At 48.1% G+C, this 18279-nt stretch overlaps 1 protein-coding gene across 2 annotated transcripts in view; it reads left to right on the top strand.

The window, feature by feature from the left end:
* Positions 1–13351, top strand: part of Slc39a14 (solute carrier family 39 member 14) — a 47460-nt gene extending 34109 nt beyond the window's left edge. The window contains exons 3-9 of one of the 2 annotated variants that reach the window (XM_059273366.1): positions 1794–1980; positions 4595–4764; positions 7747–7866; positions 8528–8716; positions 8830–9037; positions 9909–10093; positions 11813–13351. In XM_059273366.1, the coding sequence (XP_059129349.1) occupies positions 1794–1980; positions 4595–4764; positions 7747–7866; positions 8528–8716; positions 8830–9037; positions 9909–10093; positions 11813–11959 (1206 nt within the window). In that variant the 3' untranslated portion in view covers positions 11960–13351. Of the gene's footprint in view, positions 1–1793; positions 1981–2573; positions 2744–4594; positions 4765–7746; positions 7867–8527; positions 8717–8829; positions 9038–9908; positions 10094–11812 lie in introns of both variants that reach the window. The other variant, XM_059273368.1, reaches the window with a different exon arrangement.
* The last annotated feature ends 4928 nt before the right edge of the window (positions 13352–18279 follow it).

Consider the following 18279-nt stretch of genomic DNA (forward strand, 5'->3'; position numbering starts at 1 on the left):
TTTCATGAGGGTTCCTGGGATGGGGGCTGAGACTCTAGTCTCAGACTTTTACTGATCTCGTCTCTAGTTTTGGCTAAAACCCGGGGCTTTTAGCCCTTGGTTCTGTGTTCTTCCATATTATCACAGCTACTTGGAATCAGGGGCTATTTGTGGCAGCCCAATAGGAGTCAGCCAGCAAAGTCCTTATATTCTGTTTTGCTCCTCCCAGAGCATTGTGGGAAGTGGAGAAACACCAGTCACAGTCAGGGAGCTCAGTGGTTAGGAGCGCTGGCTGCTTCTGCAGAGGACCTGCATACCATGGTTGAGTGGAGGAGCTCAGCTAGCTGGAATGAAAACAAAGTACCACTTTTTGTGGGCTGCGCTGTAATTATGGGGTTCGTCTGTGAGAAGTGAAGGTGCCAGCATAGTTGAGGGTTTGTGCAGGAGGCACGCTGAAGCCACACCTAGAAGGATGAATAGGCTGGGGCTTGAAAGGAGAAAGTGGACAGGGCACCGTGTAGGATGCACGCAGAGCTGCTCAAGTGTGACCAGTGTCAGCATCACTGAGGAGGCCGAGGGTGCCACATGGGCAGTGAGTCAGAGGCAGGCCTGCCATCAGGGACTTAGACATGGGCCTTAGGGTCTGCAGCAGTATTCTGGGGTCAACAGAGTGCAGCACTTAGACTTTATTGGTCTAAAAACCTATATTGTTGGCATTCCCAGAGGGCTGACTCTCATGGGTAGACCCTGATAAAAGCCCAGGCAGAGAAAGGACTGTGGTTTCCGTGAATAAAGAGCAATTAGTAAAACGGTAGTGGGGGCTTAGGAGGTGTTTCAGTAGTAAGAGCCCCCGCTTTGAAAGCTTGAGGACCCGAGTTTGAATGCCCAGCACCCAGATGAAATATCTGTAATGGCATTGCTGTTTTCCGCTGGCTGCCAGCCTAGCTCCAGGTTCAATGAGAGACACTGTCTCGAGGGAGTAAGGTAGGGAGACTAGTAGGACAGGACCCCAGTGTCCTCTCCTGGCCTCTTGCATATGTGTATACATCATGTCCACGCACGAATGCACAGAGAGAGGGCGTGGGGAGAGCTCTCAAGATCAGTTTCCCATGATATGCAAGACTCCCCAAGGTCACTGCGGGTGCCTGTGTCTGCTAACCAGCACATGTCCGTACTCCAGCAGAAGTTTCTATAATTTGCATTTTAGCAGAATAGTCCCCTGAGCTGTTGTGACATGCAGCCAAATTTTGATACCAGGTTTGCAGATAGAATCCAGTTTTTCTGAACGCACACCCTGGTCGCGTGATTGGAAGCTTGTCTTCCAAGACACCCCACTCCCAGTAGGACTGGACCTGGACCTTCCAGGCGTACACTGGGCAGACACGCCACGCCTGAATTACATTCCTCGGCCTCTTTTTATTGTATTCTCTCTTCACTTGGAGCGAGGGTCTTGCCGAGCTGCTCAGGCTGGCTTTGAATTTGCTTTGTAGCCCAGGCATCCTTTGAAGCTGCAGTTCTCCTGCCTCAGCCACCCAAGTAGCTGAGGTTAAGGTCCCCCTGGGGATCTGAATGTTCCCCAAACCTCTTCCTGCATCCATTTCAGCTGTGTGTACTAAGCATGTTGGTGGCTGACCTTTTCAAGTGCAGGGATTCCTTACTCATCTATCCCTGGAGATGCGTCTCCAGAGTCTCTGCGATTTGGCCACGTCCGTTTTTCTCTTTATTTCTCAGAGGGTTGAGTGTCTTGCCACTTAGCGGGGTAGAGCGCGACTTTTAGGTTCTAAGAGCCCTCCCGCCTCTTCCTCTGGTTTCAGTGCTTTAGCTCTGGAGACCTCTTTGCTGCCCACAATTTCAGTGAGCGGTCTCAGATCGGAATGAGTGAGTTTCGGGAGTTCTGCCCCACCATTCTCCAGCAGTTGGATTCCAGGGCTTGCACCTCAGAAAACCAGGAGAATGAGGAAAACGAGCAGACAGAGGAGGGGAAGCCTAGCGCCATTGAAGGTAAGTAAGGAATAGAGGGGGAGTGGAGTGAGGGTAGATTTGGATAATTGACATGTGCACCAGACTGTTCCACTACATCACCAGACCCTGGGTGGGCTGGCTGGTGAACACAGGGCATTGGGCTCTGGCCAGCATGTGAATATGCTTTTTTTTTTTTTAAAGTCTTTGTTTTCATTACACTGTAAGAGTGCCAACCTTTATGACCTCCCTTGGCTACTTCATTATCCCCACCTCCTAGTACCGCCCCTCTAGCTAGAGTGGATTCACCCTGTCTGAGTCCTTGGGTGCCTTTCGGAAGTCCTATGTAGCCAGCAAGAGCTACCAGACCTAATGTGTTGCCATGATAAGTACATGTGCTGTCTAAGCCATGGTATACACGCCTCCATGTTGAGTCTCCAATCTCTTCCTCTAAAAGGTAAGCTGCTTGGACAGCAACCTTGACATTGTTTTTCTGAGGCTTCCCTAGCAAGAGATGGAATCACCAAGCATTTCCTGAGGGGCTGCTGGACCTTTATGTGCCTAGATCACGCTCAGCAGCAGAAACGCCCACCCTCAGTAATGGAGGCCCTCGTCTGTTTCTTGTTCCTCCGCAGTGTGGGGCTTTGGGTTCCTCAGTGTCTCACTGATTAACCTGGCCTCTCTCCTGGGAGTCCTGGTCCTGCCGTGCACAGAGAAAGCGTTTTTCAGCCGTGTGCTCACTTACTTCATCGCCCTGTCCATTGGAACGCTGCTCTCTAACGCACTCTTCCAGCTCATCCCAGAGGTGCAGTAGAACAGACGCGCGTTCGCCTTTCCCGGGCCGCCCCAGCCGAGCCCTCCTCCGGCTGACATCCTCCCTCTATGCTCTAAGGCTCCCAATAACTGCCACCCCAGAAAATGAATCTACTCTCTATATCAGGGGGTCCAATACCTTCTCTCCTTCCTCTGTTCACTCAGGTTGGCCTCTGGCCTCTTCAGGGTGACATCAGATGCAAGGTTCTTAACATTCCTCTTGGGGAATCTCCTTTGGCTGCACACCAGAACCCCCGTTTATAGGAGTCCAAAGGAAAGTTGCAGTTTGTGGGTGCAGTGTCCAAGGCAGGCCCTGTATCCTAAGGGAAATCGTGGGGTTGCTCGTGTGTGGACTCCATTTGATCGTCCACGAGGAATGAGGCGGAATGAAGGGGGGTTACAGCGGCTCTGTGTAGAACTGGCCTCAAAAGTGTGAGCCCGATTTTTAATCAAGGCAGCTGTGGCAGCACTTGGAAATCTGAGGCAGGAGGATCACAGCTTTTGGGCAACTTAGCAAATATGTTCCCACCAAAACAAACGCGATACACGAGAGAAGCTCAGTCGTTGGTACCTTGCATCTTGATCTTTCCCTGACAGGTCTGACTTCCTGGTAACTCACCCACTGTTTTTAAATGTCCAGTAATTTTGTTTTGTTAATTGTCATCACTGAGGAGCTACAAAAATAAGACCCAAGTTGACAGTCTGCCCCTTTTCAGCCCAGTCCACGTGCTACTCTTGGAGAACTAGTATGTAGCTACCTGGTTGAGCCCTTTGGTGGTGTGAAGGCGTTCATAAAAACTCATGTCTTTGGCTTCCCAGCTCTCCTCAACTGAGAGACTGACCCAGGAAAGCTTCCACATGAGGTGTCATGCCCCACCCACCTCCTCCTTCCACAAGGGAAGCACTGAATTAAGGTCAGCTCCCTTAACAGTTTCAAAACTTGACGTGGACCTAGAAAGTTCTTCCCGTGGGAGACCTCACCTTGGGCTATTTTTTTTTTCAGCTCCAGCCATTGAATTTACTAATTGTTTTTAAGGATTTGAAATGACACTTTTCATTGCCCGTTCGGCCGGCACTACTGCCACTGTCCGTGTTGCGCCCTTCGGGTCGCACGAGGTTTGCCGTCCTGGTACGGTTTTGTGCTGCCCCCTCCTGAGGGCTGTGCTCACAACCCAGAATGTGTCACCTTCGGAAAATGCCTTTGAAATAGATTTCGATGATGGGTTGGCCTTGGAACTCTGCTTTCTACACCGGGTCCCTCTCAGAGCACATAGGAACAGACAGACACAACTGTTCAGAAGCCGCATCTGATGGGTGGCGAGTCGTACCTGTCCCGCCCTGCACGTGACTTTGTTACACCTTCCCCACCCCACCCCACCCGTGGGTAGTGTCACGTGTGCCTCCGCAACGTGGCTTCAGTGTGCAGAAGCAAAGCCAGCGACCCACCAAACATCTTCTTCTTCCCGTTTGCTCTCGTGCCCTGTTTTAAAAGACCCTGAGTTCACAGTCTGTGTTGGTCCTGGGCACGCGGTGTGTGTGATGAGGCCGCATCCCGCCCTGTTTGCCAGTCACACCAGCTGGCGGGTATGACCCAGCCACCTCAGGAGCAGGGACAGTGTCACAGGGTTCCAAGGCCACCTCAAATTCCTCCTCATACCCTCCTGCAATGATTGAAGAAAATTGCATCAGCCTCGAATCACTAACAAGTTTCCTGTTTCTCTCTCCCTCCCTACTTGTCTCTGGTTTTTCTTTTCGGGTTCCTTCGTTAATACCCACAACTCTCCTCTCCACCTCCTTTCCCCAATGGTGGTTGCCCTGCTCCCTGTCCTGGGTGGGCTGGCAGTATGGGGGTACGGTCTCCTCTGCGTTACCGTCATCTCCCTCTGCTCCCTCATGGGGGCCAGCGTGGTGCCCTTCATGAAGAAGACTTTTTACAAGAGGCTGCTGCTCTACTTCATAGCCTTGGCGATTGGAACCCTCTACTCCAACGCCCTCTTCCAGCTCATCCCCGAGGTATGGCAAGCTGCAGCACTCACCCCAAAGCACCCCCCTGTCTGCTAGGGGACAGTCAGCACAGGGGGAGGCCCCTCTGTTCGCATGGAAGGCGTAGGGACTAGCTCCCAAGGTCCTTTCCGTTTGGAAAGCTAGGACCAAGGCAGGAGCTTGGAGAGGTTTAAGAGCTGGGTTGAAACCCATCTTTTCTATCTCCAGAGTTTACATCCTCGACCAGCCATTCACCTCTCTGTTCTTTGTACAAAATGGCAAACAGTAAGATTGGCCTCAAAGGCACACGAGGGCCTCCAAAGTGCTGGGACTGTTAAGTGAAAAGCCAGTATCTTGGGACTGGAGAGATGGCTCAGTGGTTAAGACCTGCCCTGGTTTGAGTCTCAGCACCCACACAGAGCTTTCAAACTCTAACTCCAGTTCCAGGGGATTGGATGCCCTCTTCTGGCCTCTGCAGGCACCAGGCACACTCGTGGTGCATGCAGACAAAACACTCGTACACATAAAACATATATATACATACACACACACACACACACACACTTTTTTTTAAAATAAAAAAGAAAAAGAAGCTAATGTAGCTCTGACTCTCAGTGTGGGGACTTCAATTCAGAGAAACAAAACCACGACAGAATCCACGGGCCTCAGTAAAAACCCAGTTCTCTTTGGTGGGAGTTTGAGGGCAAAGGAAATCCAAAGGAAACAGCATGTCTGTGGCACCTTCGTGTGGATGATCTTCCACAGAAGAGGAGGGAGCCAATGTTTTCAAGCCTGAGTAGTCAGCTTCAGAGGCATTCCATCTGATTTAGTGAGATGCCTTCAGCAGACCTGCTAATTATGATGAGCACAAGGCATTTCGTTGTAGGTGGTCTGACAGGCCTGAGCAAAGGCAAGAGACGGTTTCACATGCTTCTGAGAACACTGTTTTCCACAGTATTGTTTTGTGTTCCCAGTGGAGCAGCTGTGATACCTATCTACCTAGTCACCTTTACCCACAGAGTCTGACCTGCACGAGAGGCCACTGCCCCAAGCCCAGGGCCCATGAGTCTGAGTCCCGTGCTCTTGAATCCCACCTCACCTCCTGGCTCTTTTCCTTCACATTTTTTTCCCCCAAGGTGTACCTCTTCTCCAGGAGAGCTCACCTGAATATGGGACTTCTTTAGCATTTGCCCTCTAGATGATGCTAGAGGGCTGTGACTAAGTGTGGTACTTTAAACACCCGAAGGACTTTGGGGTTCCCCTTCAGTAGGATCAGCTTCTGTCTGTGTCATGTCCCAGAGAGAGTTGGAGGTCTTTTTATTTATTTAATCTAATTAATTAATTAGTTTTTAAAAATTTTTGAGACAGAGTTTCTCTGAGTAGACCTGGCTGTCCTGGAACTCACTCTATAGACCAGGCTGGCTTCGAACTCAGAGATCTACCTGCCTCTGCCTCCCGAGTGCTGGGACTAAAGGCGTGCATCACCACCGCCTGGCTGAAGTTTATTTTTTGAGGCAATCTCACTCCATGATCTCAAATGCTCTGTCTTCCTGCCTCAGCCTCCTGAGTTCTGGGAATGGAGTTTCTGTGAGCCTGTTTTCTGGTAGAGAAGAGACAAACAGGCCGTTGGACACTTGTCACCGTAAACCAGGAGCCGATTTAGGACAGGTCTCTGGCTACTCCTGTCTTCTGTGTCAGTGAATCCTCTTCTCCTTTCCTTATTTAATAAGTAAAGTTTCCAGAAGGAACTCAAAGAAACATCACCTCCACTCCATTCTTTTCAAACATATTTTTTATTACATTCTAAAGAGCTGGAATCTTTGTTGGGCAGGCTAGCCTCAGATTCCTGGGCTCCGGGATCCTTCTGCCTCATCCTCCTGAGCTGCAGAAACTGCAGGCCCAGCTTTAAACCACCCCAAGGTCGATGCCTGCAGGGACGTAGCCCGCTTTTTTGGTTTGTGGTCCTTTCAAGGTTCTATGGTCAGGAAAATGTTGCAATTCTTACTGTGGACCTGGAATGGATTTCCCTTTTTAGCAATCATCACTAAACCATTGTGTTTATGGGCAGATCAACCAGGGACACTGGATGAGGCAAAAATAAACTCAAGTGGCCTCCCTTTACATGTGGGATTTGATGACTGAGTGCTTGTGTGGCTAAATACTGACAGAAACTAAGGCAATGTTCTCATTAAAAGAGAAAAGCAGCCTCTAATCCCCAGCACTGGAGAGGTAGAGGCAGGCTGATGTCTGAGTCTGGGACAGCATGGTCTGTGTAGTGACACCTAGTTAAAGAGGAAGGAAGAAAGGAAGGAAAGCCAAGTGAGGCGTGGTAGCTCACGTCTATAATCTAGCACTTAGAGAGGCTGAGGTAGGATATTGCTATGGGATTGAGGCTAGCCTGGGCTATGGAATGAGATCCTGTCTCAAAAGAGACCAACAACAAACAAACAAACAAGTAGAAACCACCTGCAGTATCTTTTCCCTAGCTTGAGGCTGTAGAGATGGCTCAGCAGTTAAGAATGCTTGCTGCTCTTTCAGAGGATCAGTTTGGTTCCCACCATCCACATGGCTCACAGATGCCTGCAGCTCCCAGGCTCAGGTGACCTGATGCCCCCGCTTCATGGCCACCCACATGCACATTCGCAAACACACAGACACATACATATAAATAAATCGTATATCTCATATATGTATGATTCATATAATTATTTATGGGCCAGAGATGTAGCTTAGTGGTAGACCTTAGCACGCGTAAGGTCTTGGCTGCAAACCCCAGGGTCAGGAAATCCTAAAGCTGGTCTGCTTTTGTATCAGAAGAGAATACCCAACCCCCCCAGCGAGTGCTGGCACATCGGGGAATGTCAAGATTAGGTTTTTTGCTGGCAAGAGAATGTGCAGACAGCAGAGCTCCCCGGGCTGCCTCTTTCCTAGAGCGGAGAGATTGGTAAGCAGGCGACAGGGAGAGATGAAGGCTTGTTTACTTACACTCACTCTCTTTTCCTGGGCCCACAGGCTTTTGGTTTCAACCCTCAAGACAACTATGTCTCCAAGTCTGCGGTGGTGTTTGGGGGCTTCTACCTTTTCTTTTTTACAGAGAAGATCCTGAAGATGCTCCTGAAGCAGAAAAATGAGGTGAGACCCTGGGGTAGTGATGGAATAGCTAGGGGAAAACTCTTAAACCTCAAAAAAACACTGGCAGCCACCAGGTGGATCTCTGGGAGTTCGAGGCCAGCCTGGTCTACAGAGCAAGATCCAGGACAGGCACCAAAACTACACAGAGAAACCCTGTCTCGAAAAACAAACAAAAAAACAAACAAACAATAAATGCTGGCATGGGTCAGCGAAATGCCTAAGTGCATGAAGGTATTTGCAGGGCAAGCCTGGCAGTCTCTGCATAGAGGAGAGTAAAGAGGCTTGGTGACATGTACCCAGGAACAGCGCTGACCAGTGTAGCTTCCAGAAGAGGCCTCCGGTGCCTGGCATGGGGTCACTGCCTGCTAGAGTTGAGTGAAGTGGCCCTCCTGAAGGAGGAATCTAAGTACTGAGAGTAGTGGTCACCTCACTGGATCGAGTGACATCTGGAGACTACTTCTTTGTCTGATAGGAAGTCCTTATCTTCATGTCCACGTCTTCAGATACAACCGTTTCCCCACATCCCCGTGTGTGGCCAGCTGGTTTCCTTGGATGTGGGAATAAGATCTTCCCTGGCCTTAGCATGCTTCCTCTGAGCGGGTACTGACTGTGTTGGGCTGGTGGTTTGGGTCAGTAACACCAATCCCTTGCCGTTCTCCAGCACCATCATGGGCATAACCATTTTGCCTCTGAGACTCTTCCTTCCAAGAAGGACCAGGAGGAGGGTGTGACGGAGAAGCTCCAGAATGGGGACCTGGATCACATGATTCCCCAGCACTGCAACAGTGACCTGGATGGCAAGGCACCTGGCGCGGACGAGAAGGTCATCGTAGGCTCGATGTCTGTGCAGGTCAGCAGCCGTCAGCTCCCGGGGGAAGCCTTCAGGAAGCCGTGGCCTCTTGGAGTCAGGCTTACTGGAGTCACCCTGTAATCTCAAGTCCACTGAGATGTGCTTTCCCGTAGGACCTGCAGGCATCCCAGAGTGCTTGCTACTGGCTCAAAGGGGTCCGATACTCTGACATTGGTACCCTGGCCTGGATGATCACCCTGAGCGACGGTCTCCACAATTTCATCGATGGCCTGGCTATTGGTGCCTCCTTCACTGTGTCTGTTTTCCAAGGCATCAGCACGTCAGTGGCCATTCTCTGTGAGGAATTCCCACACGAGCTGGGTGAGTGCACCACGTTCCCTATCCCTCTGGGCCAGCCGCCTCAGTTGTTGCCTGAGACACCCTTCCTGTGTCTCCTCCCTGCTGCCTGTCCCTCTTCCACCTCAACCGTGTTCCGACTAACTTCCAAATTAAATCAGTTGACTAGGACGTAGCTTAGAATGGTGAAGGTTTTTACAGGAAGATTTTTAATTCCATGAGCTCCATATATTGTGGCTTAATTTTTTCGCCTGTGTAGTGTGGTTAATAACTGCACCTGCCCTTTAGAATCCTCAAGGGGATTATTAGCAAACAAATGTTGGGCTCATTAGGGGCCATACGCTATTGATACTCAGTGAAGATGATCATCTCATATGACCTTTTCATCCTGCGGAAGCTGGGAGTCAGCTCCAGTGTGGCAGGTGGATGAAGTATGAAAAACAGAGCTTAAGGATGTATGTAGTTTCACAGAGGAAGACTGAGAAGCCAGGACTCAAGACTCAGCGATAACTCAGGGTCCTAACTGTGGCATGTATGGGCTGGTGATTAACATCTCCCTCTCTCAGTTCTGTACCGCCCGTTAGGAGAAAGGGAGCTATTTTTAGTTCACCGTCGGTCGAAAAAGAAAGGAGGCCGTTGCTAGTCGGTCCTCTCCTTTTAAGAGCCTGTGAATTATTTCCAGCCTCTAGGTGGGGAGCAATGAGGCCACTGCTGGTTATTTATGGACTTTCAAAACCCTGTGCCGGGAGGCCATAGCCAGAGATGGAAGATGGAGGTGCCTTCATCCCAGGACCGTCCTTGAGCCTGGGATTTTATCCCACGCTTCCTCCGTAGTTGAAGCATTAGTGTTCCGTGTCCTGACTCAACTCCCTTCCCATTCTCGTCCCTGTTGTAGGAGACTTTGTTATCCTGCTCAATGCTGGTATGAGCATCCAGCAGGCTCTCTTCTTCAACTTCCTTTCTGCTTGCTGCTGCTATGTGGGGCTGGCCTTTGGCATCCTGGCTGGAAGTCATTTCTCTGCCAACTGGATTTTTGCACTGGCTGGAGGAATGTTCTTGTATATTGCTCTAGCTGATATGGTAAGTGTGCCGTGGTTTATGATTGACTCTTGAATAGGAGGGACAAGGGCACAAGTTAGAACGGTTGCTTTTTCATTCTTTTTACATTGATTTTTGTATGGGTGCGAGTTTATTCTTGTGGGAAACAGCTTGTGGGGGCTGGTTTTCCTTATCTTACGGGTTCCTGAGATCAAATCCAGGTCCTCAGTCTTGGCAGCAAACTCTCTTTCACACGGAGCCATCCTGCCAGCCCATAGTTTTGTTTTTAATAACAGCTTCATTGAGGTCTCTTTCACATACCGCACGATTTGCTGATTTAAGATGTAACAATTTGGGGCTAAAGAGACAGCTCCACTGTTAAGAGTGCTAGTTACTCTTGAAGAAAACCCAGGTTTGATTCTTAGCACCCCTGGCGTGGCGTGGAACCATCTGAGGCTACAATTCCAGGGGATCTAACCTCTTCTGTCCTACGAGGGCCCAAGCACCAATGTGGTCCATAGACATATGTGCAAGCAAAATGCCTATACACATCCAACACATTTGTAAAAATCAAAAATGATAGAATCAACAGTTTCAAGGCAGCATTAGGGTTTCTTGTGTGTGTTTGAGACAAGAATCTCGCTTTTTAGCCCAGACTGGCCTTGAAGTCATTGTAGCCTTGCCTTAGCCTCTGGGTGCTAGGCATGCAGGTGTAAACTACTATCCCAGTGAGTGATTGGTTTGGGTTTTTGTTGTTACGTTTGTTTATTTTAGGCATATGTATATTTTATGTATATGCAGCTCTAGCTGCATGTACACCTTTATACCAGAAGAGGGCATCAAATCCCACTAGAGATGGTTGTGAGCTACCATGTAGTTGTTGGGAGTTGAACTCAGGACCTCTGGAAGAGCAGCCAGTGCTCTTAACCACTGAACCATCTCTCCAGCCCATCATTGGCTTTAAAAGGGTGAACTTTGGTCCCTCTGTTATGGTGTCATTAAAGAAAATTGATTGTACTCGGGCCAGGGTCCTTATTTAAATTTGATAGAAAAGTTGTAATGTGTAGGCAAAAAGAAAAGAATGAAAGAGAAAGAACATTACTTATAACCTGTCTATCACAAATAGTGGTAACATTATGTCTCTTTTGAAGTTTTAATATTTTTTGAGAATTTCATGACTGCTGTATTTGCCCCTTCTCCCTCCAAACCTGTGTTGTCCTTCCCCCGCCCTGCTCCCTCTCAAATTCATAGCCTTTCTCTCTAATTATCACTGATATATATATATATATATATATATATATATATATATATATACACATATATATATAATACATATATGTTATGTACACACAAACACAAACTGCTGAGTCCATTTGATGATGCTTGTATGTATAATGTGTATTGGATATCCAATTAGAGGGCTCATCCCTGGGGAAGTCTGAGTAGTCATTTCCTAGAACTCCTCATCTATGGGTGGGGCTTTGTGAGGTTTCCTCCAGTCCATGCTGATGTGGCAATTGGTGTTGGCATTGTTCTGGTCCCATTTCCGGCAGCCATATTGTTGAGAGCTCTAGGGAACGGCCAAAGATAATGCCCCCAGTGACTTACTTCCTCTAGAGAAGTCACCAGAACCTCCAAAACACCACCACCGGAAATTGGGGGTGGGTGGGGGTGGATTCAAACCATAACTTGTCCCAATCACCACAACTGGTAAGATGGTAACGGAAACTGTAACCTTCACATTTTTCTCTCCTTTCTCAGTTCCCTGAGATGAACGAGGTCTGTCAAGAGGATGAGAGGAAGGACAGCTTCCTGGTCCCCTTTGTCATCCAGAATCTTGGCCTCCTGACCGGCTTCTCCATCATGCTGGTCCTCACAATGTACTCAGGGCAGATTCAGATTGGGTAGGACCCCGCCCCCGGGGAGCCAGTGGCATTTTGCATCAGACTCTGGGCCTTACGTCCCCGGCCTGAGGACTCGGCATCCATGAAGCATCATGGAAGAGGCAGTTCTTTACACACTGGCACAGACTGCCTGCCTGCATTCAGATGTCAGCTGTTTCAAAATATCCTGTCCCAGGAAGAACCTGCCCCGGGAATCTCTAGGTAGTGCCTCAAACCGTCTCCCCGACCCTTTCCACGGATGATTCTGGAACTGAAATGCCTCATGTAGGACACACCTCCCTTTTCCTTCTGGTCACCCCCGTCTATCTCTTTCTCTCGGAGGAAGCACCGAGAGATGTTGAATCTTTTACAATGTAAAGATGAAGCCAATGGTCATGGTTTAGTTAGAAATATCAGGGTGGTTTCTAGCTTTGGGGGCCTGTGATTCTGCATGTGTGTACCCTGGACCTCAGGTCAGTCCATCTTGACATGGGTTCTCAGTTTTTTACAGAGAAAGGACAGAAGATAAGAATCCTGGTTTGTTTGTTTGTTTTTTTCAGTCTGTTCAGTTAACTGTTCTCTGAAAGAGACTGGCATTCTGAGCAGATGAGGCAGGGGATCACCTCGAGTGACAAGGAGGTAGAACTAGTGGTGGATGGCCTGTCTCCTTGGTGCTCTCTGGTCCCCACTAGGATGCTGGATGCTGGTTGTGTGCAGCATCTGCGTCACACAGGCAGCCAGGTGAGCCACTGTGGACAGTCTTCGGAGTGGCAAGAGGTCTGCACTAAATCAATTCATTTGCCCTGATTTTCACACACACACCCTCTTGGCTTCCTTTTCTAGATACTTTTTAGATGCCTCACTAGGAGCACATTTAAGATGTTTGCAGGGGAAATTGCACAAATTAATCTCCCCTGGTCTAGCCTTCTGCCTAGGTGAACCTGACGCAGAATCGGCACACAGTTGTTTATGCCTTATTGTGACAAAGGTAATCAGAAATGGGGTCAGTGCTGGCCAGACTTAGGACTTGTTAATTGCAGAAATAATAGTTGAATACCAAGGAACTCTGGACCTTGAGGTCAGACCTTGAGGTCAGGGCTGCGGACGTCACTGCTGCCAGTGAGTTTTAAAAGGCAACACTGTCTAGCTACCACCTCCTCCCTGGCCCCAGGCAACAGGATTGAAGCCTGAATTGAGCTGAGTATAAAGCGCTTTCTTTGGCTCCGGAAAAATGGATGGTTATGTTTGACATTTCACACCGCAGGCCGGCCTCAGACACTGTGGAGCCCTCTCCTCAGAACTCTGGCTTCCAGGGGAGCTAATCTCCAGGTTCACTAAGTGAATTCATATATTATTATCATATTGATAACGCAGATTCCTTAGCCACTTTGGGGAGCCAGTCTCTCCCGGAGCCTTTCTCAGTCACAGCCCAGGGGCCATTGTTTGCATGGCTGACAGAACTGGTTCATTGCCAACACCTGAGTCTTTCTGTTCTTACCCAGGAAAACTGTCCATTAAAAACAGCATATATATGCATATATACACACACACATGTGTATATATATGAACACATATATGTGTGCATGTGTGAACACATGTGTATATATATGTTCATTCTTCTTGGGGAAACATGCTTGCAAACCAGGAACCCTGACAACACACCTCGGGGAACACAGAGATTTGCTCGGTTTCTCTCCCGCCCTTACCTCTCTTGCCTCGGGTGGGTTTGAGAAGAGGCAGGAGGAAGAGGAAACTTCAGCAATCACGGTTCTAGATTGAATGTCAGGACCAGGTCCTGGTAGGATTGGGGTCCAGTTTTACCAAAGAACCAATTCCTTCTATGTCAGAATCTAGTAGTTTATGTCATCGTCATCCTCACTGTTGTCACCGTTTGAAGAGGAGTCTTTATCTTTTCTGTTTTATTTTTCCGACAACCACGTCAGGACCTAGCAGAGATTGACACTCAAATTCTTAAGACTGAGCACAGCGTGGTGGCTCACACCTGTAATCTCAGCCCTCAGGGGGCCGAGTTGGTCGGAGGCTCAAGTTTTGCACCAACCTGGGCTTCATAGAGAATCAGTCGCAGGCCAGCCTGGGCTACATAGTGAGATCCTATGTCAGCCAGACAAACTGAAGATTAAAAACATAAAACTTAGTACTCTTTTATGTGTGGGCGGAGGGTGTGGCTCGGTGGTAGAGCTTTTGCCTAGTGTGTGTGTGACACCCTGAATTTCATTCCCAGCACCACCACACACACACACCTCAAAAAAAGATTGGAAGATTCCGCTTTGCTTAGTTCACGTTCTTGTGTACTAGAATTTAATTTTAGAATCCCCTCTAGATGCTGTTGTTCCTTGAATCCCCTTCATGCTGAAGGAGGACGGGGGCTTTAGAAGAGTTTTAAACATGAGATAGGGTGCTTGCCACGCACACTTCAAGGAACTCAAGAGAACTTTCTTGTGCAGACAGCTGCCTTTAAAGGGAAATCCTGGAGCCTCATTCTTCAGACTCAGGTGGGGGTGGGGTGGGGTGCTCCGGTCCAGCTGATGATCTCTGGCTGTTGGCACAGATTTGCCCAGTGAGTTGAAATCGTGGCCACTGAATCTTTCTGACTGTCAAATGTTGAACTTGCTGTTTTAAGCATTTGTACATATTAGAAGTCCAAGGGGTGGTGAGTTGTTTAGCAGACTTTCCCCCTCCGGCCTTATTGCCTGTAGCTTTCTGCCCCCTGCTAACACTATCGAGGAAAGTGCTTGTCACATAGAGGATCCCTTAGCCAGGGATAGGGTCTGGTCACTTCACACCTCATCCCTGACCTCACCTTTTGTCACCCACCCCTTACCCCAATATTTAGTGTCTCGTGTCTGGTGTCAGCAGGGGAGCGTTCTTCAGTAACACTTCACCCTAGGTTTTAAATGACTTCTCTGTTTGGGTCGCCTACGATCCAGCTTTAGTGAACCCTCTTCCAAAGAGATGCAGATAAGCTGGGTGATTTTTGCAAAAAGAAAGAGGATTTTATTCATAGTTCCCTTTACAGTTCCATCACAGTATTTTTTTAAAATAACTCAGGTGTTATGAGAAGAATTAGAAAATAAAATAACTTATGTCATGTGGACTGTAAGTGTTTTATTTGTAAGATTCTATAAATAAAGCTATATTCTGTAAGAATTGGTAAGAGTCCCAAGTGTGGTCTTTGGCCTGAAGATCTGGGCTGTAATGAAGAATCTTTGACACAAGGTGGCGATCGTGTGTTGCTGATTTACAAAGGGTTTTTTTGTTTTGTTTTGTTTTGTTTTTAACCAGGTCTGGCTTACATTTTGCCTATGGGAATCTAGAAGGGACTTCATATGTCCTATAATACACTTCTTTTTAAAATGATTCACTTTGGGCCAAGTGTGTAGCTCAGGAACAAAGGACGTAGCTGTGGATGAGGCCTTGGAAAGAGTAAAGACTGTATGTATAGAACTCTACGTTACTTTTCCTTTATTTTTCGTCATGTTTATTGTGTGCATGTGTATTTGAGTAGGCATGTTCATGCATTCCAGGGCGTGTGTACAGGTATTCTCTCCTATTTGGTTTCTGGGGACCAAACTCAAGTCATCAGGCTTGGTGACAAACGACCTTACCCACTGAGCCATCTTGCCCTTTTTTAAAAAATCAGGGGCTGTTTTTATGGATAATTACTCTGTGTAGGTTCTTGAAGTGGTGTTTAAATGTCACACCATTCTGGTTTAGCTCTTACTGGATGCGACACTTCCAGGGGACTCATATGCTAATGGTTACACAGAGATCTCATCATAGTTTGCTGAGGAATAAATCTTATAGTGTGAAGGGGCTGGAGAAATGGCTCAGGGGTTAAGAGCACTGGCTGCTCTTCCAGAGGACCCGGGTTCAATTCCCAGCACCCACACGACAGCTCGTAACTGTCTGTAACTGCAGTTCCAGGGGATCTGACACCCTCACACAGACATGCGTGCAGGTAAAACACCAGCGCCCACAAAATAAAGATTTTAAAAGCTTTTTTAAAATCTTACAGTGAATTGTCAGCAGTTACTAGCAGTGTCCTGAGTATCAGAGTCGGCTCATTAACAAATGGAACCCTCTAATAGTATCCTGACACCTTAACATTTCAGCAAGAGCCCATTAAGGTTTATTCTGGTGGTGCTGGGATGCAGTAATAGACTTGCTCTAAGCCCCAGCCTGAGGCAAAACAGTATTCCCCCCCCCCCCCCAGCTTAGAATAGCTCTGCAAAACCACCTATCCTGGGACAGCATCCACAAATCATATTGGTCTTTGTGTGTGTGTGAATGGGTGTTATGTCTGCATGTACACGTTGTGTACCTCTTGCATGCCCAGTGCCTGAGGCTAGATCATCAGATCCCCTGGGACCCGAGTAGCAAGGGTTGTGAGCCACCAGCAGTTGTGCTGGGGATCGAACCTGGGTCTTTCGGAAGAACATCCAGGACTCTTGACCACTGAGCCATCTCTCCAACCCCTCCCGTTGGTCTTTTAATTTGCATTCATTTTCAGCACATGTGCTGGTGGTGTCACAAAGGATGTGGGCCGCAGCACTGGCATCCATCCCTTCTCTGGGACTCTTCCTCCACGTGCTCTTAACTACTTTCCTAGGCTGGGTTTGGTTCCTGAGTGATGGCTTTGCTGTCTCCTTATCTGGCCCACGTTCATGTAGAAACTTACTTAAAAGAGGTGAAATTATGGCGCCGGAGACAATAGGGCCCTGGAGTAAACAGGCCTTTAAGATGATTAGAACTGTCACCGCTGACATCTCTTTGTAATACTCTTAGCCAGCTAAGCCCGTTGGGGGAGGGGGTGAAATGCACTAAAACTGGACATGTCTTCTGAAGTAAGTCGTTAGGCTTCCCTCCTCGCTGCCGCTTTTCTAGTCAGTGGTACCCAGGTCTGATTTGAGCAAAATCCATTCTGAGAAATGGCAAAGATACTCCATGGACACAGGTCATAACATTGGAAAAACAAATGCCTGTCTATTTTAAAGAGCATGTACACTTTGTGGTCTAGCATGGGATACACATTCCTGAAGACTGATGGTTTATCCATACAATACCCATTGAAAGTCAATGTCTTCATTCTTCTGGAATACATCAAATTACAATCCGTGTCTTCTAGACAGCTTTAAATGTGTGTGTGTGTGTGTATGGGCCAGTGAGATGACTCGAGGTAAAGGCCATTCCTCCACACCTGATGACCTGAGCCAGGACCCTGGCACCCACATGATGGAAAGAACGAACTAACCCCTGTGTGTTATCCTCTGACCTCCACAAAAGTGCTTAGGCATATGTGAGTGCCTGTCGCGTCCGCCTCGACCAGCAAGGAAGATGCAACGCCAGGCTCTTCTCCAAGCAGTTTATTCAGGAACCTTGAATAATCTTCTGACCCCGGGGAAAGCCATCTTCTTCTTCTTCTTCTTCTTCTTCTTCTTCTTCTTCTTCTTCTTCTTCTTCTTCTTCTTCTTCTTCTTCTTCTTCTTCTTCTCTCTCTCTCTCTCTCTCTCTCTCTTTTTCTTACTCATTCACACTCTCTTACTTCTTGGGAAAGCCAGCCCACGCCCTTTATAGCCACTGGGCAATCAACCCCGTGGTGCCACGTGGACAATGCCGATAGGGTCAGACATACGCAAGCAAGCCAGATTAGGTCCAGGTGCTCGGAAGCAAGCCAGATCCTAGCCTTACCCAAATAAGGAGCACCTGCCATTGGGAAGGCAGAAGCCGGATGCCGGTGCCATCCTTGCGGCGCGGCCGTGCACGGCTCTCTACAAGTGCCCCCCTTCTAAATAAATAACAATCTGGGGCATCCTGGTGAGGATCCAGGTTTGTTTCCCAGCATCCATGAGGTGGTTCACAGCCACTTGTAATTCCATTTTCAAGGGATCTGACACCCTCTTCTGGATTTTTCAGGCACCAGGCACATACATGCTGCACTTACATACAGGCAAGCAAAAACAGTCATGCATATAAATAAAATTTTAAGTAATTTTAGAAGACTTTTATTTTTAATTATGTGTATGGGGGGGTGGGCATTGCGCATGTGGCTGCAGGTGCTCTCAGAGGCCACAAGAGGGCATCAGATCCCTTGGAGCTGGAGTTGGTGGTGAGCGGCTGGAAACTGAACTCAGGCCTTTTTCCAGAGAGTACACTCTCCATTCCCTAGCCACCCCTAAAGAAAATTAAGCCTAAGGAAATTATAATAAAATTTTACATATATTTGGAAAAACAGCAGCAGTTGGGAAAGAGGCAAAGGCTTATCAGAGATCCATGTGTTTTCAACATCACAGCCTCTTCTCACCAATTGTTTTCCACAATTCGTTT

This window comes from Peromyscus eremicus, chromosome 9, assembly GCF_949786415.1.
Source record: "Peromyscus eremicus chromosome 9, PerEre_H2_v1, whole genome shotgun sequence".
NCBI lineage: Eukaryota > Metazoa > Chordata > Mammalia > Rodentia > Cricetidae > Peromyscus > Peromyscus eremicus.